Source organism: Notothenia rossii (assembly GCF_949606895.1).
Source record: "Notothenia rossii genome assembly, chromosome: 9".
Classification (NCBI taxonomy): Eukaryota; Metazoa; Chordata; class Actinopteri; order Perciformes; family Nototheniidae; genus Notothenia; species Notothenia rossii.
The window spans coordinates 19,654,593-19,680,227 of record NC_136907.1 but is presented as its reverse complement, the minus strand read 5'-3'; the positions used below and the strand labels follow the sequence as shown (position 1 = coordinate 19,680,227).

Below are 25,635 nucleotides of genomic sequence, written 5' to 3'. Positions count from 1 at the left end.
CTAATTACTTATTTATTTAGTATTCTATGACTTAATAACAGAGATGGTCAAACTAAAGTGGTAGAGACGTGTGGTACACTAATGTTTCATTTCATTTCAAACCTTTATTTATTCAGATTGGTCCCTTGAGATCATAGATCTCTTTTACAAGGGAGACGAGCAGCAATTTAAGTTCCACATGAAACATAAAACAACATAAAAACAAACAACAGAGGATATCATACAACATATTTACATACTTATCAACATTTACAAATACCCATAGTTTCAGAAAGCATTTCAATTAGACGTGCTTTAAAAACATTCAGAGAAATAAAATTGCTCAATTTCAATTTTAGCTGTAGACTGTTCCAATCTATGCTATCTATCAGTAACTATATATATATCTATCTATCTCTCTCTCTCTCTCTCTCTCTCTCTATCTATTTATCTATCTATCTATCTATCTATCTATCTATCTATCTATCTATCTATCTCTCTCACTCTCTCTCTCTCTCTCTCTCTATCTATTTATCTATCTATCTATCTATCTATCTATCTATCTATCTCTCTCTCTCTCTCTCTCCCCCTCTCTCTCTCTCTCTCTCTCTCTCTCTCTCTCTCTCTCTCTCTCTCTCTATCGTATGTATATCGCTAACTCCCCAAACAACTCCACACCGAAGACCGGAAGTACTCAGGCTCACACCCAGCCGCCGGAAGTTGATAGACGCCATCTTTTGCAACTAGCCTATTCTCATGTGGTGGTTCACAGAACAATCCCAGAGCCACCACTTGAGCCAGGTAAACAAAGTATGTAAATTTCAGTAAACTTCCAAGTTATGCGAACATGTAAGCAAAGCATAAATTACAGCTACGTTGAAGTTACTTTTAATCGCGGGGGTAAGCTTAACCGTTAGCAAGTAGCTATAGCTAGCCAGATATATTAAATAAACACTTTGTCATACAATCTAAATGTAATGTTTTTTAGCGTTACCTGGTAATTTCAAAGAAAGCTCTCTGGGAAATGTTGACTTACTGTTCGACATGAAGCTAGAAGCTATCTTACAGTACACAGTTGATCCGGAGTCCTGTCAGTTAAAGTGTTTCATAGTTAGCTTAGCTAAGCATCAACCTAGCACTGAAATATATGGATGTTATGTGACAGTATTTCTGAGAAAAAGTCAGCTGAAATGGTGGCATAGTTGCCACTGCTTTACGTGTCAAAAGCATGTTTGAACGTATTTGCAGCAGTAAAAGTGGCTGTTTGGCCACTGACATTGCCATAACAACACCTGAATTTAAATGTGCAACCTCTTTTTCTGACAGATTTTTGCAAGAAATTATAATTCTTCTCAATGATATTCCTATTGACAGCTAGTTTCTATGTGAACATTATGAGATGGACAGCCAGAGAGAATAAATGAAAAACAGTTATGAAATGTGTGATTTGTAAAATATCCATACAGAAAAATCTGTTTACAGTTCTGCTTCATATGGGTGTTGAGAGATGTATCCATAGATCTCTTAATTTTGCTCTCAAAGTGCACCAGATTGATGCTTTTAACTTCAATATTTAAAAAAAAAATCTTCCTGGGGGAGCATTACCCCGGACCCTCCTAGAGGAGGTGAGGACCCCTCTAGAGTAGGTTAGGTCCACGGTGTTTATACATGCTTATTTATACAATATGTGTGCTTATGCTAACATCATAAGACAAAAGTTGGTTTCGTGTTGTGTGTAGTGAGAACGCGCTAGAGTGAGGGGGGCCCCCAAGCCAAAGCTCACTTAGGGCCCCCAAAAGTCTAGGGCCGGCCCTGTATATAACCAATTAAAAAAGACAGTTGTGAGAGCAGGCTTTCAAGACAACATCAGATAAGCTTATGTATAAAAAGTGTTGACCTGACAGATCCCATCGTTTTTCTGAGAGTCAGTAAAAGCCTCACTGTCTCTTTTAAAGTCATGCGAAGACAAAGAGGTGAATTGCTCCATCTAGAGTCCAATCATTTATTTGCTTATTTCAATATTTAATTTCTGTCATTTTTAAGTTTAAATATTTGGAAATGTCTCGAATCCATCAGGTTCAGTGTAGTAATATAATTATGCATTGCTTTGGAGTAGTTAAGTCACATGATATGGAAGCTGGTGAAAACAATCAATACTTCTCAATGATAAACTGCTGGTTTTCACAAAGATATTCATACAAAATAAAGGAAGGACTAATTTATTTTTAAAGTAGGTACGTTTTTCGTATCAGTTGAACTGTGTGTAATGAGTTATACTTTTTGTGTTAATATTGTCAATGTTAATTAATCTTAGCATTTATGTAATCAATATTTTTTGAATTGCTGAACACTTAAACTACATTATGCCTTACAAACATGTGCTTTTCATACCTATAAATTAATGTGTCATATTCAAAGTGTTGAGGCTAAACTGCTGTCAGGATATTCTTTTTATTTTATTTCAGCTAAATCAACTGGAGAAATGCATCCTGTAAAACTGAACTGAAGTGATACTTTATTGAATATGAAGTTGATCCATTAAGCAGTTCTACATTTTGACCTGCAGAGGGCAGTGTTGCCTTGAAAGTTTATTAATCCACGAATCCTTGAAGGCAAGTGGGCTACTGGTATAAAACACACTATTTCATTTGATTTTTTTTCGTTTGTAGATATAAATATATCATAGGAATCTAAAAGAAACCAAGTCATCAAACCGTCTAAAACTACACAACAACGAAATTGAAACAATTATAAATCGATAAAACAATTAAACATTTTTATTAGAAAAAGTACAAAAGTTAACGCAAACATGATACTTAAATACTACTTGAGTTAAATGTACTCAGTAACTTAATATCACTGATTCTGCATTTGAAAAGTATGACCGGAAGTCTTATTTTGCTGACCAAATCTCTCCTTCATATTTTATTTTTGAAACATTAACCGGAAGTCGTGGTGAATGTTTGTATCTTGACAGCGGTCGAACCGGCCGAAGTCATCGGGACTCGGGGAAAGACTTTACCGCCGCTGCCACTGCTCCTCTCCTGTCCGGCTTCTAAACGGATAACTAAACAAAAATAACGTACAAAGTTTCTGGAGGATTTACCGGATTTTAACGACTGTGGATCCAGCTGTTACTTTTCTTCTCTCAGCGGTGTTTACTCTGTTTGTTTCCCCGAGGCTAGCATCGGTTACTGCTGCTAAACATGGTGGCCTGTCGGAGAGAAGAAGAAACGAGTCCAGTTTGGGGACTTTAGAGGAATTATTTTGGGACGGTTCTCCCTGTGAAACACCGCTGCTCTGGACACATTACCAGCCCTTTTATTATTCCTGTTTTATCTGGAGGTTTTTAGGACTTTCTTGCCTTTCTGTTGAAACAAGCTGGTGTTTTGTGGACCGTGGATAATGTTAAACTTCAGAAGTTATCACTAAAACACCTTTTAAAGTTTTCCCCCCTATTTGGGAAAAGTTGCAATAACATGCACTTGGAAAAACTCGTCAAATAGCGTCACTTTTTTATTTATATTACGGATGATTCAGATAAGAATTGATGCACAGCCTGCAGGAACTACTTTTTATCCTCTTGAGTTTCTTTTAACAGTCCTCCCCCTTTTTTTTTAGGTTTGATTTCTTGTTAATCTGTGGATTATTATGGATTATTATTATGATGGCCTAATCCAAACTGCATCAAACCGGGAATTTTGGGAATAACTGCTGATACTGTTGCTGATGATGATGACAGAGAAAAGCGATGGTTTCCCTTCGTTATGATTTTGAGTAGAGAGGAGTTAATTACATGGAGACTCGCCTGACATGCCAAGGAAGGAGTTGCCACTACCTGAGGGTTGGGAGGAGGCCAGAGACTTTGATGGCAAAGTCTATTACGTTGACCACATTAACCATTGCACCAGCTGGATCGACCCCAGAGACAGGTAGGAGTGTGTGTGTGTCTCTCTCTCTCTCTCTCTCTCTGTCTCTGTGTCTGTGTGTGTGTGTGTGTGTGTGTGTGTGTGTGTGTGTGTGTGTGTGTGTGTGTGTGTGTGTGTGTGTGTGTGTGTGTGTGTGTGTGTGTGTGTGTGTGTGTGTGTGTGTGTGTGTGTGTGTGTGTGTGTGTGTGTGTGTGTGTGTGTGTGTGTGTGTGTGTGTGTGTGTGTGTGTGTGTGTGTGTGTGTGTGTGTGTGTGTGTGTGTGTGTGTGTGTGTGTGTGTGTGTGTGTGTGTGTTGTAGTAAAACCACTGGAAAGATGGGTGACTTTTGACCTGTTGCCGGTCAAGCTATAAGCACCTTATTGAAATAAATCACCTGTCCTGTTAAAATAATACAAATGTGACTTGTGGATATTCATATACGGAAATAGGACATTGAAATGGACAACCCCTGCAAATATGCATTATCACCATAGACTGTAAATAGATTATTACATATAATGCAACACAATTCAATGCAGCAGTGGCAAATACAAAGTTGTAGCCCCCTCCCAAAAGAAATATCAACAGCTAATTGGAAAACAAATAAATATTTACTACCAAGGATGGATAGGCTGTTTTTTTCATTCATTTACTTACATTAGCAGAATGTCCATAATTGGAAGAACATTAATTTTCTTTAAAGGTCATATTGGACCTGCTTCCAGCTAACACTAGTTTCAAAATGTATCTCTGAATGTGATTAATGATGTAACAATTTTCTCCTGCAAATGTTAAGAATGCAAATCAAGAGTTACTCATATTGTCCAACCAAAAGTCCAAACTAGCCAAATATTCAGTTGATGTGAGCAAAATCAGAGCATCTGGATCTAGTGAGTGTTTGGCAGTGTTGCTAGAAAGGTAACTGAAACATGAAGGCCTAGTATACAGTAGTTGCTGAAGATAGGCCAAAATGTACTCTGCAAAGCATCCAACGCCATCTATCATCCAACCGCTCTGGGATAAAGATGCTGAATCAGACCTCTTCTAAAAACCAGACACCCATGTTTATACCTAAAACTAGTATGACCATCATCACCAAACCTTATGACGTGTTACAGCGCTATGTCTAGTTGTTTGGTACACAAATCAAGTCATAAACAATGTCGCCAAAATATTTTCATACAGTGTAATTCATGTTGTCTTTAATGTCTTCTCTCAAATCTCTTTAATTGTATTTATTAGCATGTCTTAAGCTCCTGTAAGATATCCCAAAGGATTTGTCTTGAAGTCTTTATAAAGGTCTTTTATCTGCATCGCAATTTCATCTTCAGGCAATGTGTCTTATTAGGTTATTTCTCTTCTGAGGAATATTGTAAATGTAAGTCTCTCTCTAAAGGTGTAGCCTTTTAATACAAAACATACGAAAATAAGAGACGGATGGGGAACATAATCGACATAAGAGCCTCAGCATTCAAAATAGAGCTGTAGAACAATTAGACAACAAATGAATCATTCACTTTTTTATAATCAATGTTTATTTAGAAAGACTTTCAAGCAAGAATGCCAAAAAATGTTCAACATTCCTCAAATGCAAAAACGTGTTGCCTAACAATCAATTAAATACTGAGACTATGGACATTTGGACTGAGATGTTGGTCGAACAAAACAAGGCAATTGAACATGTTATTTATTTGTTTATTTTTAAATGTCCAGTCAATTTATTTGGCAGCAAAGTTTTGATACATTGGCCTTTTGTCAGGCAAAATGTCTTTAAGAAATGCCATTGTAATTATCAACAGTTTAAGGTCGGCCTTGAATGTCTTATTTTGCCCAACTGAATCTTATACTGACCTTAAAGTCATTCAGTATTCTGATTTGGACGACAAAGAAACATATCATCCCATCTGAGAATGTGGAACCAGACAATGTTTGTGACTTTTTTTTAAAGAAGTAACATTATTTATTTGATTACCACCAGTGTTTCCACAGAATTTGATTCTATTTCGGGTGGCCCACGCATCCCCCCCCCTCCCTCAAATAACAAAATACATGCAAGTTCATGGCTACTGTAGCAGACAACGTTCTTGTTGCTCTGTGTTGAGTTGTGTGAGACACACCGGAGTTAAGGATCTGTGGGGTTTAATCTCCCAAAAATATAATTTACAATTTACGGCATTTAGCAGACGCCTTATTCCAAAGCGATTTACACTAGTGGTGGTGTTCCAGGCGGGATTTGAACTCGCGACCTTCCGATCATCAGACCACCTCACTATCCATTAGACCACCAAAAAAAAAAGTTTTAGAAAGTAAAAAAATGACATTTATTTGTGGCGGACGATATTTAATTGTGGCGGCCCGCCACAAATGAATCGCTGTATGGGAAACACTGACCACCATAGTTGGCGATTCGTTTTTTTAATATGACCAATATACGCGAGTATACCCACAATGTCCACTTTGAGACACACCTGGGGCTTCTTGCTGCCTTTTTCAGTTACCGTTGTGAAAGGAAAAATGTTTGATCACTTGAGCTTTACTGGTAGTTAACCTGGAAACGGCTTTAAGTGAGGGTTATAAAAGTCTGTATCACAATAAGAGATCATCCTAATGAGAACAAGAGCAGTAAACACTCCTGCAAATATGATGTCTGCTGTCAGAGCTGCAGGTAGGTTTTTGAATTACTGATTCAACCTTGAAGCTGATTGTCATCCTTTGGCGTATTCTGAAAGCTTCAAGAACATCTAGGGGATGATAGACATGGTGTTCCCTTCTCACAGTGTGTTCTGCTTTTAGTGATGTCTCATAAGCCTTGAAACGGGAGGCAGGGAGTAAACAGATGGCAGGACACCCTCATGTCATTAAAAAAAGAGCATGTTAGAAATCCCATGAGTCAGTACCTGTTGGGATGCTATTGGGTTATTTTAAGTGTGGTTGTGTAATATCATGCAAATTGGGAGTCTTTATTTCTACTTTGATTTATGAATGCTAGCTTGATGTTGTATTTGTTTTCATAACACCTAAATAGCGACACAAATGACCTCAGTAAAGCACCGTGCCAATGACCTGCCCTACTAATGAACCACAAATCACGTAACATCACCATCAGTATTTTGTTTACTGCCTTCCACTCAGCCTTTAGTTTCCTTTTCTCGTACTGCATCGTTAAATAGAATACTCCTAAAGAGACTTTAAACTTGAAATGAGCAATCCATCATGTTTTTTTTTTTTTTTGGTCAGTTTTAAATTATTATCATAGACTAGAGGATCTCTGAGCTCCTGTTTGTGCTTTCCATGGCACTTCAACAGAATTAATCAACTTTATTGTCAACACAACATAACCAAGAAACAAACAGTGAGCAAAAGTTAAGGCACGGCAAATAGTGATCTAATTTTGTCGAGGAATACTGCAGCATAACTATGCAAACCTAACAACTTAAAACAAATAAATGTGACTAAGTTTCCGAACGGAGATTGATTACCCACAGCATCTCAAACAAATTTCAGGTCTTTGGCACTTTATCTTTCCATAGTTAAATGGATATTAGCCAATGATTCTCTAGTCATTCAAACCTCATACTAGTGAAAGAAATGGAAGCCAGTTGCTGCCTAAGAAGTTAAACACAATAAGCCAATGGTTGCCTTTCAAGGGGTTTCAGGTTTCAAAATTGTGTTTTTCAATGCTCAAAAAGCTCTTTATTTTTCTCATGCTGCCTGTGCAGCAGCACCTCTTTTCACCCTCTGTCTGAAACCAGAGTCCAGTCTGCTCTGATTGGTTAGCTGACCGGCTGAAGAGATGCCCCGCCCCCTATTAGCCTATCACATACAATGTGTTGGAGCACTGGCCAAAAGAAGTACAAATGTTACGTAGTCATGTCACTATGTCGTGGAAGTAAACAAAGGAGTCCAATTGATCGATTTTAGCCTTTGCAGACCATTTACATGCACACAAACCTATATGGAACACTACAGGAAAGGGAAAACCTAAAAAGCATTATCGGGCCCCTATAAGGTTAAACACAACAGTTACAATCTATGGAAGCCAATGCCTGCCTTGAATATTAAACACAAGAGTGAAATGGATGGAAGATGGATTACTGTAAGATATACACTATTTGGAGTCCAATATATATATATAATATATTGCAGTTGTCCTGGTGGGACATGTAAGCACTGGATCTTATTCATAAGTAAATAAATATATGATGGTGGAGTCGACGCACTCAGGGTTTCCCACACATAGACTTTACTTGGGCGGGCCGCCCAGGTATATTAACGTCCGCCACAGTATATAGTATAAACCTAAAACCCATTTAGGTTTTATCTTTTTTTATCCGTCCGCGAGCACGACGCCATCTGTGATCGGTTAACTACCCCTCCTGAACCTGTTCTTTCTGCTATCGCGTGAAGGGTCTGCTTTATGCGCTCCGCAGTAACTCCGCTGCGAGGCTCAGGCGAACAGTATATTTCGATCTGTGGGAAACACTGCACACTCTTACATGTTCAAAATATTTTTACAAAATACTTCAATGAGTTTGTTAAAGGGGAAAAATGCATGATTTTATTTGCCATAAAAGCATGCTTCATTTCAATTCCTGCAATTAAAAATCAGGTGTGAGTTAGCTTTTTTCCTCTCTCTCATAGAAATCCATCAGTGCAATAGGCTTAGCGTGCTAAGCATGCAGCGCGACATGACACAGTCCCACTTGTACAAAACAGCCTCCACAGTATGGAGGGGGAGGGGGGGGGGGCAGTTTTCATGGTGGGACTGGTTTTTCATCTTTACCAGTTACTTAAGACCCCTCGGACTTTGACACAAAATCCCTTTAATGGCTTATGTCTGGAATTCTGGAGGCTTAGGGGAAGTTTTTTTCTTTCTGTGGGGAGGTTTGTGTGAGAAGACGCTCCAATTCTGTACTTATTGTATTAGGCTTACTTTGTGTCTGTATTTAAACACATGTTATATGCAAGTAGAGAGTATTCTTAACTGACTTTACATTAGTTTGTACATTTTTCAAATAACAAATGCCTTTCCACACTGATTTTAGTTTAATTTCTTCACGATAAATGTGCTGTAATCCAGCCTTACACTTCTTCTGTGTTTCCACTCCATGGTTTGGCACAGATCTACTAAATTCAGTTCACTCTCTTTTGGATTCCTGATTGGAAAAGTTGTGGATAGTATCTGATATCTGGTACTTTTTCTGGTCTCAATTCAGCCGAGGCCCTGAGAGAGCTGTGCCGATTAGCTCACGTCAAAACACTGTAGGTCTCCAAATGATCAGAGAAATGTCACAAAAATGGCAGCCGGTAAATGCACGTTATACAATATTTGACGAAGTGAAGATGTTCTTCATAGTCTCCGGTTAAAACAGTAATTTCAAGCGTTTGGTGAGCATCTGATGACCTGAGGAAGAAACTTAAAGAAAAGCCCCTGGTATCAAAAGTGAGTCAAACAGTCGTAACATGGGTTGGAAACACAACATTTTACACTTAGAGGCAGCGATAAAGACTCAAAACCTTCCCAAACAAAGTCCTTAAACACACACACACACACACACACACACACACACACACACACACACACACACACACACACACACATTCCTGAAACGCACGACGTGACGGACAGAGCAGCACACACTCGCCAACCAAAGGCCTGATTCATCTAAAACCCCTTTCACTGCTTGCCAAGGTGCACGGGGTCAAAGTGCAGCCCTGCAAACCGTTAACTTCACTGCACAGAGGCTGGCCTGCTGCATTCTAGTTTTCTCTAATACGTAACCAACCATCCTATAACTTATTCATTTGAGGCTGCTCGCAACAATAATGCTCACCTGAAAGTGCTGAAATGTGCCGTTTGACGGCAGATATCGGTGGTGCTTCTCACCCAAACAATTTCACACTGTTTTTGTTGTTGCAGGCTCAAATAAAAAGCTAGAACTCCTACATATATTCTGCTATTCAGGTCAGCTCAGATTACCATGCATATCTAGACTTTTTTAATAGCATTTAAATTATTGTCACACATTTCTCTGTACTTTTACATGTTCCTAATCGATTGATCATAGCCATTCTAACACACTACAATAACATTTTAATATAATTGTTGTAAATGCCGTTCTAGGGTTAAGGGGAGGTTTAATTTCAATTATCTACATTTATGATACTGTTGTACATGTGCAGCTCAGACTTGTGTCAGACTTCAAATCAACTCTGGAAATCGGTTGGTCTCCTACAAATATCTTCACATTTCCACTCTATGCCCCCACTTTGATTACTATTGTTCTGATATCAAAATTAAATGTTTTAACTATTCTATTTATGGGTTAATCAGCTATTTTATCAGCCATTCATCAAATTAAAATAAAAAATATGTATTGCTTCGTGCACTGGCAGCTTCTCTGAACTTTGAACTGTTGGCCATACAAATTAGGCAACTACAAAATGATTCTGCGTTTTCTGGAAGCTGGCACCTGTCCTGACTCTCTGATAATGTACAGACTAAACAATGAACCAAAATGACCCAGGACAGTAAATCCTGTTGCGAACTATGAGCCATTAATACAGATACCACCTTTTCTGTAGTCTTCTTGTTGTGATATGACTAGGGATGGGTATCGAGAACCGGTACTAAGTCAGTACCGGTACCTGATTGGACGGTATTGGTATACCGTTAAGCCGCTGGACAAACGGTGCTGCTATCAGTATATTAATTAAGTTACTTCCTTAGTTTAAACAATTCTGGTTCGTTTTGAACCCTCATTCCGTGTGACGTATCCAACTTGAGTACCACTCTGATTGGCCACTCGTCATCTCTCCTAACAGTGCTCTTATTATTGTGAGACTCCCGAGGGCAGACCATAGGGGCAGACGCAACATCTTGCTAGAAACAGCGTCTCAAGGCTGCTTAACATTTAACAACCTATTAATGATGGCAGACTAACAAACGATATTTACCATTTTACCTACACGGAACAGAAGTCCAACACCAAGAGTAAATCAACACTTAGCAAAACGGGCTAACGGGGCTAACAGGGCAAACGGCTACTTTAGTACTTAACTGGCAAAAGCGATCTTTTCTACGTCATTTTATCTGCACAAACAACATATCACATAAAAACTGATTCCATTGGTTTAAGTCTCATCACTGTACGACCAAAACTCACTGAACTGGCAGCCAGGAAAGAGCAAGAAAACATCTTCACTTTACGTAGCCATGATGATAATTATGTCTTTCCTTTGCTGTTTTGTGATCAAAAGTTGTGTTTAATGGCATAAAAAACGTTAATCCAATGTCTCTGTGTAACTTTAAAATGATTACTGATAATCCATCATTACAATTATAAATAATAAACGTAATATAATAGTTAGCCGACCGGAGCTTCCGGTTTAGGAGGTGCGCACGCAGCGTCTCGTTTTAACTGAATAATGGTCATGTTTACATGGATTTATGAACTGCCTCTAATTACCGCCCCCCTTCCAGAGACACACTGTCAAACACACTCATACCTGCTTGGTATGACATTGAAAAAGTTACATTAAATAATAAATACAAATAAATTACGATAAATGACTGTTGCTTAATCTTCACATCTTGTAATCATGTCTATAATTTTGAGCACCAGATTATTGAAAAGTATCGAAAAATACCGGTATCGGTAAAATCCTAACGATACCCGTCCCTAGATATGACCAAAGCCACACTTCGCTGATTGTTCTTGGAAGAGGAAGCAACGATGGTTAAGATTGCTTATCGTAGGAGTAAATATAATACACCACAAACAATGTACGTCACATCTTCTTAATAAGTTCCCATAGAGTGGCGAAGTCCCTCCCCTTCCGGTGGACCTCCATGGGACCTTATATCGGAAAAATAATGTATTGAAGTCAATGGGGAGAGAAAGATTATCTTTCGATCCCGTTTGAATTGTGCCACGAATTACACATAGGATGTTTGTCAATTTAAAAGATAATTTTGCAAGTCAAAAAAAAATAAAAATTTGCCATAAAACTGAAGTTACACATTTCTTTGTGTGAAGCGCTCAATGAACTACAACTCTGGTCTTGCCTACGTCACCAACACCAAGATGGCCGTCACGTTGGTACATTTCACCTCTTTCTTTCAGAATGAGGCGAAAAGTATTAAAAGAGGTGAAAATCACTACAAGTTTGGGCATGTTGAGAGCTGTACATACGAAAAAGGGGAGTTAGTCGGTTCCGTAAGAGCCAGCATGCGGGACCGGCTTTACAAGGTTTCGGTGAGTAACACGAGTGTAATGTGTAACGTTAATGTCAGCTAGCTAACATTAGCTAACAAGGTACACTCTCGTGTTTTGTTTTAGTTGAGAACGAGCAAGAGGTACTATTACTGGTATGATAACAAGCTGGTACAAAGCACACAGGCATCTTGTTAAAGTAAGTAAGTAAGTACAGTAAGTAAATACATTTTTAGCTATCTGGAGGGAATACATCAGTTATGACAGCACTTACGCGACTCTGGGATTTGTAGTCTTTCTAGTTGCGTATTTTTCATAATCTTATATTTCAACAGTTTTAAGACAAACTTTGAATTTTTTGACATGGAAATGATTTTTTAAGATTGACAAACAACATATGTGTAATTGATGGCACAATTCGAACGGGATCAAAAGATACGTTTTCTCTCTCCATTGACTTCAATGTATTATTTTTTCGGAATAAGGTCCCATGATGCGGAAGTAAGTGGGCGTGACTTCGCCACTCTATTGTATTTTTCCTTTGCGATTTATTTAAAATGTCCCTTTTGGTTTTGTGTTGCCTTACCGCTGATGTATCAGGTGATTGATGTGTAATGACATGTTGGCTGTTTGCTTTGGATTACAAATGTCAGGAAAGCTTTTCTACCTGTACTGCTGCAGAAACATTTGAGTATTTACATAATGCTATACGTTGCATTAGTGACATAAGCTTAAATGCTTACATCACAAGGGTTGCAAGGAGGCTCACAACCGGGTTGAGATGATACTAATTGAAGAAGTTCTCTGAGAAAAAACATGAGGAGACACAAACATACAAAAAACCAGTAAGCTTTTATTTACAGCTGCAGTCATTGAAAAACCTTTCCATTATAGTTTGTGCTTTAGGAATGAATAAAGACAGCAAGCCTTTTTTTGACACTGATAGCTTTGTGTGTTTACATTTCTTTTGAACTGCCTGGGGCCCTCCAGAAGAACAGATATCTGATGTTCTTTATTTGAATATCTGATATAGTGGAAGATTGGGTGTTGATGTCAAGTGAAGCTTTCCAACATAGCCATGTGTTTTACATTTAGATTTCTTCACAATTCTGGAATTTTTTGGCCATCTAAAACTAAATATCAAAAGAAAACAAACAATCTTTCTCTCTTTGAGTCTTGCAGTCACATATAAAAAGGTGGCCACAGGCTCCTAAAACATACTCCGCTTATAAATATTTCTGTTGAATTTCACAAGGACTGAAACAAGAAAATAAATGGAACGAAAAGGGAAGAACAATAGAAGTAAAAGAAGAAAATCTCTGTATTCAGCCAAGTTGCCTTCGAGCCCTTATAAATTCTTTAAAGTGCAATATCATCCATCCTTCCTCTTCGTGACGCATTGAATGCATATCGTCAGCTGAAAGGAATGTTATCTGGATAACGCTCCGTGCTTTTATGGGGAGGGTAATGTACAGAAATACTGAGGCAAGTCCCTGCTGTAATTTGTCTTAATCAAATTCACAATTTCACTGAATTCTTCGCTGAATCATTACGGATTAAACCTTGAGAGCAAAAGGGTTGTATTGTGTGTGTGTGTGTGTGTGTGTGTGTGTGTGTGTGTGTGTGTGTGTGTGTGTGTGTGTGTGTGTGTGTGTGTGTGTGTGTGTGTGTGTGTGTGTGTGTGTGTGTGTGTGTGTGTGTGTGTGTGTGTGTGTGTGTGTGTGTGTGTGTGTGTGTGTGTGTGTGTGTGTGTGTGTGTGTGTGTGTGTGTGTGTGTGTGTGTGTGTGTGTGTGTGTGTGTGTGTGTGTGTGTGTGTGTGTGTGTGTGTGTGTGTGTGTGATTGCTTTCACTGTTGGACCTTGAGCGGCTGTGAAGTGTTGTTGGGAGCCTCATAACTCAACTTGAGGAATTTATACGCCGTCTGACTCACCGTTGAGATATGCAGCCCGCCTCCCTGTGTGTTTGCACGCTGTCGCATGCTTTGTCACTTTGCATTAGGAACACTCTGGCTGTTTACCTTGGTATGTGAAACCTGGGGGGGGGGGGGGGGTTGTGTGTGTGTACCTGGCCTCGGCTGATATTGGGTTTTAGAGGCTGATACCGCACCTGTATGGATGTCCTGCAAATACATTTCTGACCCTTTTGATGCCAAAATATCACAAGAATTCAGAGTCAGCTTCAGATAAGCTTCTTAAAAAACATGCAGACTATCATGTGACATTCTCCACTGAAACCCGTACTTATTAATTGGTTTAGCAGTTATGTAAGGTGGAGTTACACACTCTAGTCTGGACATTAGGAGGAACAATTCCACATCACATCAGTTTCAAATCAGGGCCTCATTATTATCGTTTTAGTCTAACTTCTAAAATATAAATGTCTTTCTCTTATTTTGTATTGCACATTCTTACTTTAACTTCTTAGATTGATATACATATTGTCCATTTTTTTTCTTATTTGTCTTTTATTTATTTCATTTGAAATTGGAGCAGCTGTCACAAGCCCCAATTTCCCCCCGGGATTAATGAAGTTTTCTGATTCTGATTAAAGTGGCTACTTTTAAGTCACAAAAAAAATCCTATCCTGGCTTTAGTCAGGCTTGCATAAGAGAGTATGATTTTGAGTACATGTGCATGCTTTTGTTCACTTGACTAACCTGAAATAATAAATCATAAAACTATGAGCAACATTGCAGTGCTTGGTCTCGGCGCAGCATGCTCTTGGCCTTTAAGGATGATAAGTAACTACTCTGCAAGTCATCCAAGTGACAACAAGCTGCTTCATCTGAGCAAAAATGTCAACGATACCAGTCTCAAATGTGTCAGCAATGGCTTTGAAAGCAAGTTAACTAACCCATCCAAAATATTTCAATATTCAGATTTTTGAGGGGGTTGGAACTGATGAAATCTGTATATTGCTTGCGGTTTTAGACACAATAGGAGCCTCAACAAAGTGTCAAATCCGTCAAATGAATTTTAACACAAAACACAAGTTAGCCTCAGTTCTAAGTTCTTCCCCCTTACATCGGTGCATGTTCTCCTATCAAGGTCAAAGGAGCTATGAGTCATGTAATTTGGGAAATAATGACACTGCAAATAGAGAGTGTGAGCGTAGACTTTCAGAATATTAAGCTTTGAAGATTGAGCACTAAACTGGGTACATGTAGCTACAAATAATGAGGTTTCAATTTATCACTATTGTGGGTGCTGCTGTGGCTTATGACTGGTATACATGCATTACTTTTACCAGTCCATGTTTTATTCCTGTGTAGCTCTGGTTAATGAGAAAATATTTTCCATTTAGATTGTATTATAGAATTCTGCGGTTGGTAAAATGTGTTTGGCTTAGGTATCTGGACGACTCTTGTCTAACCAGTGTGGATGCATTTAGTGCAGGGGTGGGGAACCTTTTTCCTCTCAAGGGCCATTTCAAAAATTTTCAACATCCTCCGAGGGCCGTACAAATTATTGACCTCTGCTTAAAAATACTAAAATCACAGCCCATTAACTACGCCTTACTTTCATGCTGTGCAAAGAAAAAGCAACCTCTTAATCCAGACATCTTACCATGACTCGCGCATGCATGCACATGCACGGTTTTGGCATGACCACCAAAACAGAAAGATATGGACACAAGATGTGTGCAAATGTATTTAGTTTCCTATCCATGTGGACATGATTTAAGTGGTGGGGGGGACCTAACCTCCTCTAGGGGGGTCCGGGTCCCCCGGGAAGATTTTTTTTTAAATGTTGAAATTAAAAGCATCAATCTGGTGCACTTTGAGAGCAACATTAGGAGCTCTATGGATACATCTCTCAACACCCATATGAAACGGAACTGTAAGCAGATTTCTTTTTCTTTATGGATATTTTACAAATCACTCCCCTTTCAAACTGTATTCTTGTTTATTAATAACAACTTTGTTTTACTGCCATATAGTATTTTATACCCGTTTACTTTATTCTCTTATTTTTTTATAACTATAATGATCATATAAAGATGTGCCTTTACCTCAGTGGTTGTAGAAAAAGCTTCTTATATTCGTTAGCATAGCTAGCTAACCAGATGCTAATAACAACAAGGGTATTGACTGTATGATCAGTATGACAGATGAACAGATCTCCACTGGGCTTTCAACTAAAGACACAACCACGCAAAAACTGCGGCACGTGTACGGCTCCTAAAGGCCGAAATCGGCAGTAAAAGGGAGTCGGGCCGAACATGAGCGTGGGCACGCCCTATTTGGAGTGGTGTGCGCCGCACCGTCGGGTCTTTTCTGCCGACCTGACGCCTTTTCTTGCCGATTCAACCTGTTGAATCGGCGTCGGGAACACCACCGGAAGTCGGACAAAGGGATGACACTGATTGGCTGTTCAGCTAGCGAATCAGTGCATGAGAAGCGTTAACGGAAGTGAGGGAGGTAAACAAATGATTTAAAATGGAAGATGGAACACACACGGACGGCTATTTCACCTCATCGGTTTATAGAGCTCCTGTTCGTTCATGTTTTCAATGGACGAGAGTGAAAATGGAAAGAAACGCTATTTGTTGTTTGTTTATATCACGGAGTCTGTTCTTCTTCTCTGTCTTCCGGTTGTTCCGGTTGTTGCCTCTTTTGAATGATGAATACACACTACCGCCGCCTGCTGGTAAGGAGAGTTATTGCCACTCACGCATACGCAGTTCATACGTGCTCGGCTCGGATTTGCGGTGTGTTCCAGTGAGTCCGGCGACGCAACAGTCGGTGTCGGCGTCGGCGACTTCTCAGGTGACTGGCCGGTGTATCTGAGCCTTTATGGGTACCTTAAGTGCCGGAGCGGCGTTCTGGAGCTCTCGGTAAGCACTACACCCGTCAGACGAGACATATACCACGTGATGACACGTTTGGCTTGGCTCGTGTTGTGTTCAAGGACCCTGACCGTGGCCAGGAAAAACAGGTCCTCACTTGTTTAATTATTTTGCGGTCTAGATTTCCGCATTTTTTTCTTTTTTGCGTGTGTTTATAAATTACCTCGAGGGCCGTACCAAGTGGTCTCGCGGTCTTTATACGGCCCGGAGGTCGGAGGTTCCCCAGTGGATGTGCACATCATAGCGGCTATGTGTTGACTTCTTCTCATTTGTTGGTTTTGTAAGTGTTATACCATTGGACAACAAAACTCATAGTTGAGATAAAACCTACAAAGACACATGGCTCTCTACTATCTCAGGCCCAGGATAGTAAAGATAATGAAATGTTGTCCGTGTGACACAAAAGAGTTAGACCCTCCAGAAAAACATGATTCTGCGATCGCAGAATTTAACGCATAATCAGCAAAATGGCGCAGATTTTTAAAAGGCCGCATATTTATCAAAAGGCCGCATAATCTCCGCATTTTTCCACACAAAGTTGAGAAGAAGAAAAAGTTAACTCGTCTTGACGTGACGTCATCAGCTCGCGCATCACAGAATGTAAACAACACTGTATAGAGCTCATTTACCAACGAACATTTCTACTAAAGACCGGGCAAAAAGTGGGGGGAAACTATTCTGCACTCCGTGGTTTTGTGTGAGAGAGAATAAATAAGACAGCCCAATATTTAAAAAAATTGTTATTCTTTTTCCCCGCATATTTCGCAACTTCCCGCAATTTCACCGCATAAAATCACATAAAAACCCCGCATGTTTAATCGCATAATCAAGGATTTTAGCCCGCATAATCAAGGAATTTATCTCGCATAATCAAGGAATTTAGCTCGCATAATCAAGGATTTTTGCCCGCGTTTTTCTGGAGGGTCTAAAAAGAGTAATCTTATCATTGACAGCATAACAAAAACACATTATACCCTCATCACATATTATATCTTCTGGTGGTTCTGTGCTAGTTTTAAATGATGTAGCTATTTTGGCACGTAGTCTTTGTATTCCAGTATGTGCTAGTGCCACTTTAAGAGTAACTCATTTGAATGATTATTTGGATAATATCGTGAATAACAATTATTTTGGCCATGATAATTGTGACTTTTCATATCTTCCCATGCCGTTGAACTCAGGAAAAAACAGCAGTTTCAAAAATATTTCGCACTTCATAAACCAAACCATTAAACTAAACCATTAAAATGTATGGAAAGACAATACGTAAGGAAATAAGAGAAACACATTTGACAGAGCAAGCTGTATTTCAGCATCATTGTTGTGGTAATATCAAGGTATGTTTTTATACATTTTCAGATAGATTAAAGATTCAAGGATTTGTTGTCATCATGTGTACGTTAGTTACAGTGTAGATATGGCAACGAAACACTTAGGTCACAGGCCTACTTCAGATAGAAGTGTTTGTCCATACTTCTCCCACACTTTAACCACTAAAGCAGTGAAGCATGTTAAAGGACTACTAGTTTCTGTTGAGTGACTGACGGGGAAATGGAGGCTGGTCCTCCTCTCCTCAGAGAGCAGTGACAGAGTGCTGAGTTTAGGTCAGCGACTCCCCTCGGCTCGCCATTAGATGACAGGATTCAGCAGGAGAGAGGAATCAAATAATGGGATGTGGAGAGCCAGCCAGCCAGCCGGCTTTTTTTGGGGGGGGATCAGCGGTTGGCAGAAGCCTCCCTGTCTTCCTGAGCTAATTTTAGAGCGGAGCTGAGGGGGTCTTCTCCGGCCCCCTTCCATTATTCATCAGCTGAAAAAGGACCCAGTTCAGTTTCTGCTCTGGGTTTGTTTGTATCTGCTGTCATGAAACACAAGAGGCAGCAGTGAAAAGCCAGAGAGAAGAGCTTTCTACTCTCTCGTCATGAAATCAATGTGGTTTGTTTATGTGATGTTACAGAAACATGTTGGACAACACTTAGGAACATAAGGTAAGGTGGACCTTTGGGGACATTCAGGAGTTTAAGCAGCAACAGAGTGAGAGCAAAAGTACAGTACAGGTTCACACTAGATGAATACAACTAAAGATACAATTAAAACTATATACAGGTAAATAAAGAATAGAATTAAATGAATAAATTGTGCAAAAGGTGCAGATTTGATGTACAATACGTGTTCTTTTCGTGTGTTACCTGGAATGGTGCATCCTTTTACTTTTTTTTTTAACATCTATAAAGTTAATTTGTTGCTGATTTACACTTGACATTAAGGATATTTATTGTTTCAAATTGATGAGACTGTTGTATATCATCCAGCCTACAAACACCTGTGAGAAAGACTCTTCAAAATGCTTTTTAGAGCAAGCATGCAACCTGCTAGAATATACAAATATAATGTTTTGCACCCGAAATACGCCTCAATGTTTAGTGGGCAACTTTATCCTTGTTTTAAGAGTTTAGTTTTCACATCTTTTTCCTTTTCTCCTGTTGGTGGAGCATTGACCTCTGTAAACAAAGAAAAGACTCTGCTTCTTCTCTATCTATATTTGATTTTCCCTTTAAACACTATCTTAGGTTTATATATCAGGGTGTCCGCGGAGTCTTAAAAAGTATTAAAAGTTGATAAATCAAATTAGTGAAAACGAGGGCTATTAAAAAGTATTAAACTGCATTTTCCAAGGTATTACATTTTGTAGCTTGTTTTCAATAAGTATATAAATTGCCCAAAGAGGTTGTATTCTAAAGTTTGCCTGAATGTAATCATTGCGTAGGTGGGTAGTGTGATTCTGTGTCGTTTATTTATGGCATCCCGTTGGATTTGACGTCATCTGAACAGGACATCACTCACTGCTTGATAGCGCGCGAAGGTCCGTTTACACCGGTTGTTAAACAACATCGTTATGGGGAAATGCAAGTTTGCGTCCAAATGGTTGGAAGATAAGGAGGAAGGACAATCAATACTGTATATAGTCAATGTGAGGTAAAGTGTGTCGCCAATGTAACCGGTTAAAACTTGAAGTGGCGATGAGGTCTTAAAACGTATGAAAAGGGTCTTAAAAAAGGTCTTAAAAGGTATTACATTTGACTTCAGGATTCCTTCATATACCCTGATACATGGAGCTGATTAAAAGCCTTCTAAATATGGGACTCAATGATTTAATCTTGATTATATCAGCCCTGATGAATAATAGTACAAATAGAAGTAAAAATATTTTAACAAAGTTTTTGGTTCAACTTTGGAAAGTAAGGAAGGTCATACTCGAGAGAATAAGTTGTAATCTATTCCCATCGATACATGGCGATTGTCACTTGTTGCAGTATAGATTGAGCAACAACAGGTGGGATTACACCCTCTGGCTCTCAGCCTCAGTTATGTGGAAGCGTGTAAGAGGGGTTGAATTGATCATCCCAGCTGCAGTGCACTCTGGGTAAGGCCGCTGTAAGGCCGAGGGTTGCCCCAGAAACCTCCAGGCGATGCGTCAGCGCTGCTTGTGGAATGCCACGGGCCCGTTTCCTCCTATTGTGACCAGCTACAGAAACCCCCCCCCCCCCCCCCCCCCTTTCTCCTTCTCCCCCCTCTGAGGTGAATAGAGGACTTCAGTGAAACTCCAGACTACCCACCCCCTCCACACACGCACGCACACACACACACACACACACACACACACACACACACACACACACACACACACACACACACACACACACACACACACACACACACACACACACACACACACACACACACACACACACACACACACACACACACACACTCCCCCCTCCCCTCCCCTCCTGAAATTGCTTTTATTAAGCCAGGATTAACCCATATTTTAGTTTTTCAACAATAATTCCCAGAAACTATTACACTTCTTAGTTTTAACATCAAAGCACACATATTATAAAAAGATCAAACAATCCTGTAAAAAAATCAAATGCATTTTGTCATGTTCTGTTCTTTTTTCTTCCATTCCCACCTATGTTCTAGAATAATACTATATATTATTTGACATGTTTTCATGTATGCATACAATGTGATGCCTATGTGACTGCATATTTTGATTTTACATTTGAACTCTGTTCTGATGTTTGTTGATCACAGTGAGGGGGATTCTGTTTCTGAGTCTTTCTTCTTATTGTTTTTTCTCCAGGCATACGAAGCCTCTGACGTTTGCTGACTGTATTGGCGATGAGCTGCCGGTGGGATGGGAGGAGGCGTACGACCCCGCCGTCGGACCGTACTATGTCGACCACAACACCAGTGAGCTTACTCTGATGTGTTCCTTTCACATGTTATTTGTAAATTTTTACTCGTTTCTGTTTCTTATCCCATATCCTCTTTTTTTCCCTCCTGAATATCTTCACCTGACTAACTGTATGTTTTATTTTGTTCTATTATGTGCCAAAACAGTAAAGGGGACTTAAGATTGCTTATTCAATATTGGATAGTTCTTAAGTTATTCTTCAAATAAACTGGAAACACTGTTTCCCAAGTATTTAAGATACATGGATTCAAAAACGTTTAAAAAACGGTCCAATAATTGTGCCTTTCCTACAGTTATTTAATGGTTTAAATTGCTATTGGGATACAGCAGTTCTATTAATCAGTTGTCTTGTCGGTCTTTAACATGTATTGGTCAAATCTTAACAATAAATGAATAAATATTTGGCATTAAAGTTACAATACAAATAATATGGTCCCATCTCTGCTTGACTGAGCCGTATTTGATGGCTTTTTCTAAATACTTGCCAACACATATTTAGACACCAGTGTTTCCCATACTTTGATTTATTTGTGGCGGGCCGCCACAATTAAATATCGTCCGCCACAAATGGATCTCATTAAAAAAAAAAGAAAATATTATTATTATTATTTCTTTTTTTTTGGTGGTCTAACGGATAGGGAGGTGGGCTGATGATCGGAAGGTTGCGAGTTCAAATCCTGCCGGGAAAACCACTACTAGTGTGCCCTTGAGCAAGGTACTTAGCCCTCGGTTACTCCAGGGAGAATGTCCCTGTAATTGGTCATTGTAAATCGCTTTGGAATAAGGCGTCTGCGAAATGCCTACATTTTAAATTATATTTTTGGGAGAAAAAACCCCACAGATCCTCAACTCCGGTGTGTTTCACTCATTAACAACGCAACACAGAGCAACAAGAACGTTGGGGGGAGGCGGGGGGGTGCAGTGCGGTGCCCCCACAAATAGAATCAAATTCTGTGGGAAACACTGGACACCATCATTCATATATAAACAACACCATAAAGCTGAACATCATATTTTCAACATAAATCATAAAAACCAACAAGCAGGTTTTTGTGGTTTTTGCTCATATCCTACAAGACCTGACTCCTCTTCCCCCTCCACTCATGGTCTTCCCTCTCTCCCCCTCTCTCCCTGCAGAGAGCACCCAGCTGGAGGACCCACGGGCTCAGTGGCAGCGCGAGCAGGAGTTCATGCTGCGGGACTACCTGGCCGTGGCCCGCGACGCGCTCAGCGCCCAGAAGGAGATCTACCAGGTGAAGGAGCAGCGGCTCCGCCTGGCGCAGCAGGAGTACCGGCAGCTCCACGACGCCTGGAAGGACAAGTCCACGTCCCAGACCAGCTGTGAGTCCTGCAGATCCCTTTGTTCCACATGTAGGCACCTTTTTGGAAGTCCAACAGAAAGGGATTTAACAGCACAGTAGGTTTTCCTGACAGCTAAGCAAATGGTATCCTCTAAAAAAGCTATGGATTCCCTTCCAAAAAAACAGTCTTAGTCTTAGGTATCTAAATGATGAACTGCAATTTTGGCCTGTTTACAAAGAAAAAGCTGCCTCGACACTGCTGACCTTTTGGGATAAAGAAGAAAAAAGAAGATGAGGAGGGTAGAAAGGTTTCATTTGGCATCAGTGTTGCTTTCTTTGCTGTTTTCTGAAATCACAAAAATATAGTATTCACCATCAGAGAGTAGTGTTAATTTCATCAGCTATTTTTTATTTAGTTTTAGTCCTGTGTTACATTTTCCTTTTTAGTTTTAGTCATATTTAGTCGCCTTCGTCCTGTTTTTATTTAGTCTTGTTTTAGTCGACTTAAAGTCTGAGCATTTTAGTCTTATTTTATACAATTATTTGAGTCTACTTTTTGTCAATGAAAACTGTTGAGTCTTTTTTAGTCATCAGATTATATACAACATACAATAATTTGTCCTTTTAGTCAAACTTATTTCACAATAACATTATTTCTTGTCCTTATTTGATGAAAAACACAGGTTGAATGATTAAGAAAGCAGCTTTGCAGAGAGTATATGGTTTGTGGTGTTTTTACCAGCTGTGTTCTGGCCACATTGCTTCCCTTCTGATAAAACAATGCATTCCCTTTTTCCCTCTGCCTCATTATAGCGAAAATGGGCCCAAATATCACATCGTTTCTTTCTCCCAAGCAGTGGTGGCTTTAGACTTTTTCGTTGTCAGTCATTTTGACGGACAGGATCGTAACATGTCTGTCATAATCCATTATTACCCGTCGAGTCTGTACACAACTCGTCACTCACTCGCGCTGAGACGGGGGGGGGGGATTTCGGTTTTCGCGACCACTGCTCCCAAGCCCTGTTGTTGCCATTTTATTTTCTGTTAAATAAGGTTAGTTTATACCATGAGTTAGACCCGAGTCTTCCTGACAGTTCACAGTGTGCCGCTGGCTCGGTGTAATTCAAATGTACCGCCGCGCGCAGCACAGACACACAGCTGCTGCCCAGCCGCAGCACCGGAAATGGAACTGCTGCTGGGAGAAAAACTGACTATCAGAGAATGTAACGTTATCTTTGATAATATTTCGTCTCCTCATTTTTCGTCAACAAAAGTAAAGAGAGAATTTGGCATAGTTTTTATTTAGTAAACTACATCTTCGTCTCGTCACTTTTCGTCAACGATATTGCATGATGATTTCGTTACAGTTAATGTTTACTGCCGTCGGTGACGTCTCGTCATCGTCTCGTTTTAGTCATGGAAATAAAGGTCATTGAAAAACATATTTCGTCACAGTTTTAGTCAAGGAAATTAACACTATCAGAGAGGTTGATAGTTTACTTTTAATGATGAAGTTCTTGTCAAAATAAATCCTCACTATTGTCATGAGATTTCTTCAGAAGTAAACACGTTTTCCCAGAGTGACTTTAGTGAATGGTTACGTCTCTCTTGCTCAGAGGTTCCTCCTGTCAACGTTCCCTGGTTAAAATCTAAATCAGATGTGAAATAAACATTTGAAAGAAGGTTGTCGGGCCTCCCTAACACTTCTCTTTTTCCTATTTTTTCCTTTTATCACCTGCAGTGAATTCCAGATCGTCTTCTTCCAGCAAGTACGACCCGGACATCCTAAAAGCAGAAATATCCACAGCCAAAAGTCGGGTAAGAGCCTCTACTTCCTGTGTCGGCCTTGTCTGACTGATGCCTGATCTACACAAAAGACATGTTTCTTATTGGGGCTCAAGTTGTTTTAACATCATCAAATCTCTTGTTTTCTGAAAGTCTAAAATACAATTTATTATCCAGTTGTTTCTGATACAAATTATTTCAGCACTGTCTTGTCTTTTGCTTCTAAGTTTCTTCAGTTGAAATATAATGACATGTTCTTAGTCTTCTCTGAAAGTAAGCTGACAGTCTGTAGGTTCCTGACTTTGGGCTGGACACTATGATGGGCATGTATTACTTCCTGCCATTAATTGACAAAACATTAAGTGAGAAAATAAATATGGGTAGATTTTCTCCTCTAGATAACTCTTAACAATGTCATACATCAGACAGTGCTTCAGTAAAAGTTCAATGTGAGTCAAACATGTACTATCTCATTTATGATATACTCATATGTGTGGTTACAGATGAATGATATTAGTAGTGAGCAGGAGGATACTTAGGCACTCACTCTTCACTCTGAGTTTACGTTTACTAATCCTGGCTGTGGATCAAATATGCAGAGGAGTTACCTCCCTAACCACATGACCGCAACTCGCTCTTGCCACGTGACTGTAATACAATGCATTCCACTGGCTCCTGTTTAATTGTATTTTCATTAACCTCATATCTTTAAATGCAAGTCATAGCACAGTTCTTAATGCTATGAAAGTTGAAAAGTCTGTGGATATTTCAGACCAATTATGAATATTTCAAACATTGTGTGCATATGAGTACCTCTCCTGTGTCATTGGGCAAGACTGGCGCTATTAAAATGAACAAGATATTGTTTGTACCGTGTTCAATCCCACATACACCATCTTTTTGCTCCAGATTATTACTAAAGCACCAAATGTGTATTATTTAAAGCCTGAAATTAGTCCCCAGCTCTTTTTGGGAATTATTTACATTATTTAAAATAAACAAAACTATATTTGTGAGTCTTGTTAACAAAATAACATGTTCAGTAGGATCCAATAATGTTGAGTCTGAACCAGATTCCTGCGTCGGGTCCGGTGACCCGCAAAAAAAGTGATTCGCGGGTGGTATTTTTTCAAACACTTTTTTCCGGGTTCGGTTCTGGGTAAAACAAAGATGATGCGGGTCGGGTCGGGGGGGAATAATAATAATTTAGTTAAATGTTTAAATCCTCAGACCTCTCCCCGTGGGACCGCGCATAACCATAACCTCTGCAGCTTATCAATCTGCTGCTGAGCGCGCCACATTGGAAATGGCTGAGGTGAAGCTCTAGCGGAGAATACAG

The 25,635-nt window shown here is 39.5% G+C and overlaps 1 protein-coding gene across 2 annotated transcripts in view; it reads left to right on the top strand.

Moving 5' to 3' along the window:
• wwc1 (WW and C2 domain containing 1) overlaps positions 1–25,635 on the top strand; it is an 89,486-nt gene that overhangs the window by 18,798 nt on the left and 45,053 nt on the right. The window contains exons 1-5 of one of the 2 annotated variants that reach the window (XM_079649881.1): positions 701–789; positions 2,957–3,911; positions 21,097–21,206; positions 22,348–22,551; positions 24,253–24,329. In XM_079649881.1, the coding sequence (XP_079506007.1) occupies positions 3,793–3,911; positions 21,097–21,206; positions 22,348–22,551; positions 24,253–24,329 (510 nt within the window). In that variant the 5' untranslated portion in view covers positions 701–789; positions 2,957–3,792. Of the gene's footprint in view, positions 1–700; positions 790–2,956; positions 3,912–21,096; positions 21,207–22,347; positions 22,552–24,252; positions 24,330–25,635 lie in introns of those variants that run through there. The other variant, XM_079649882.1, reaches the window with a different exon arrangement.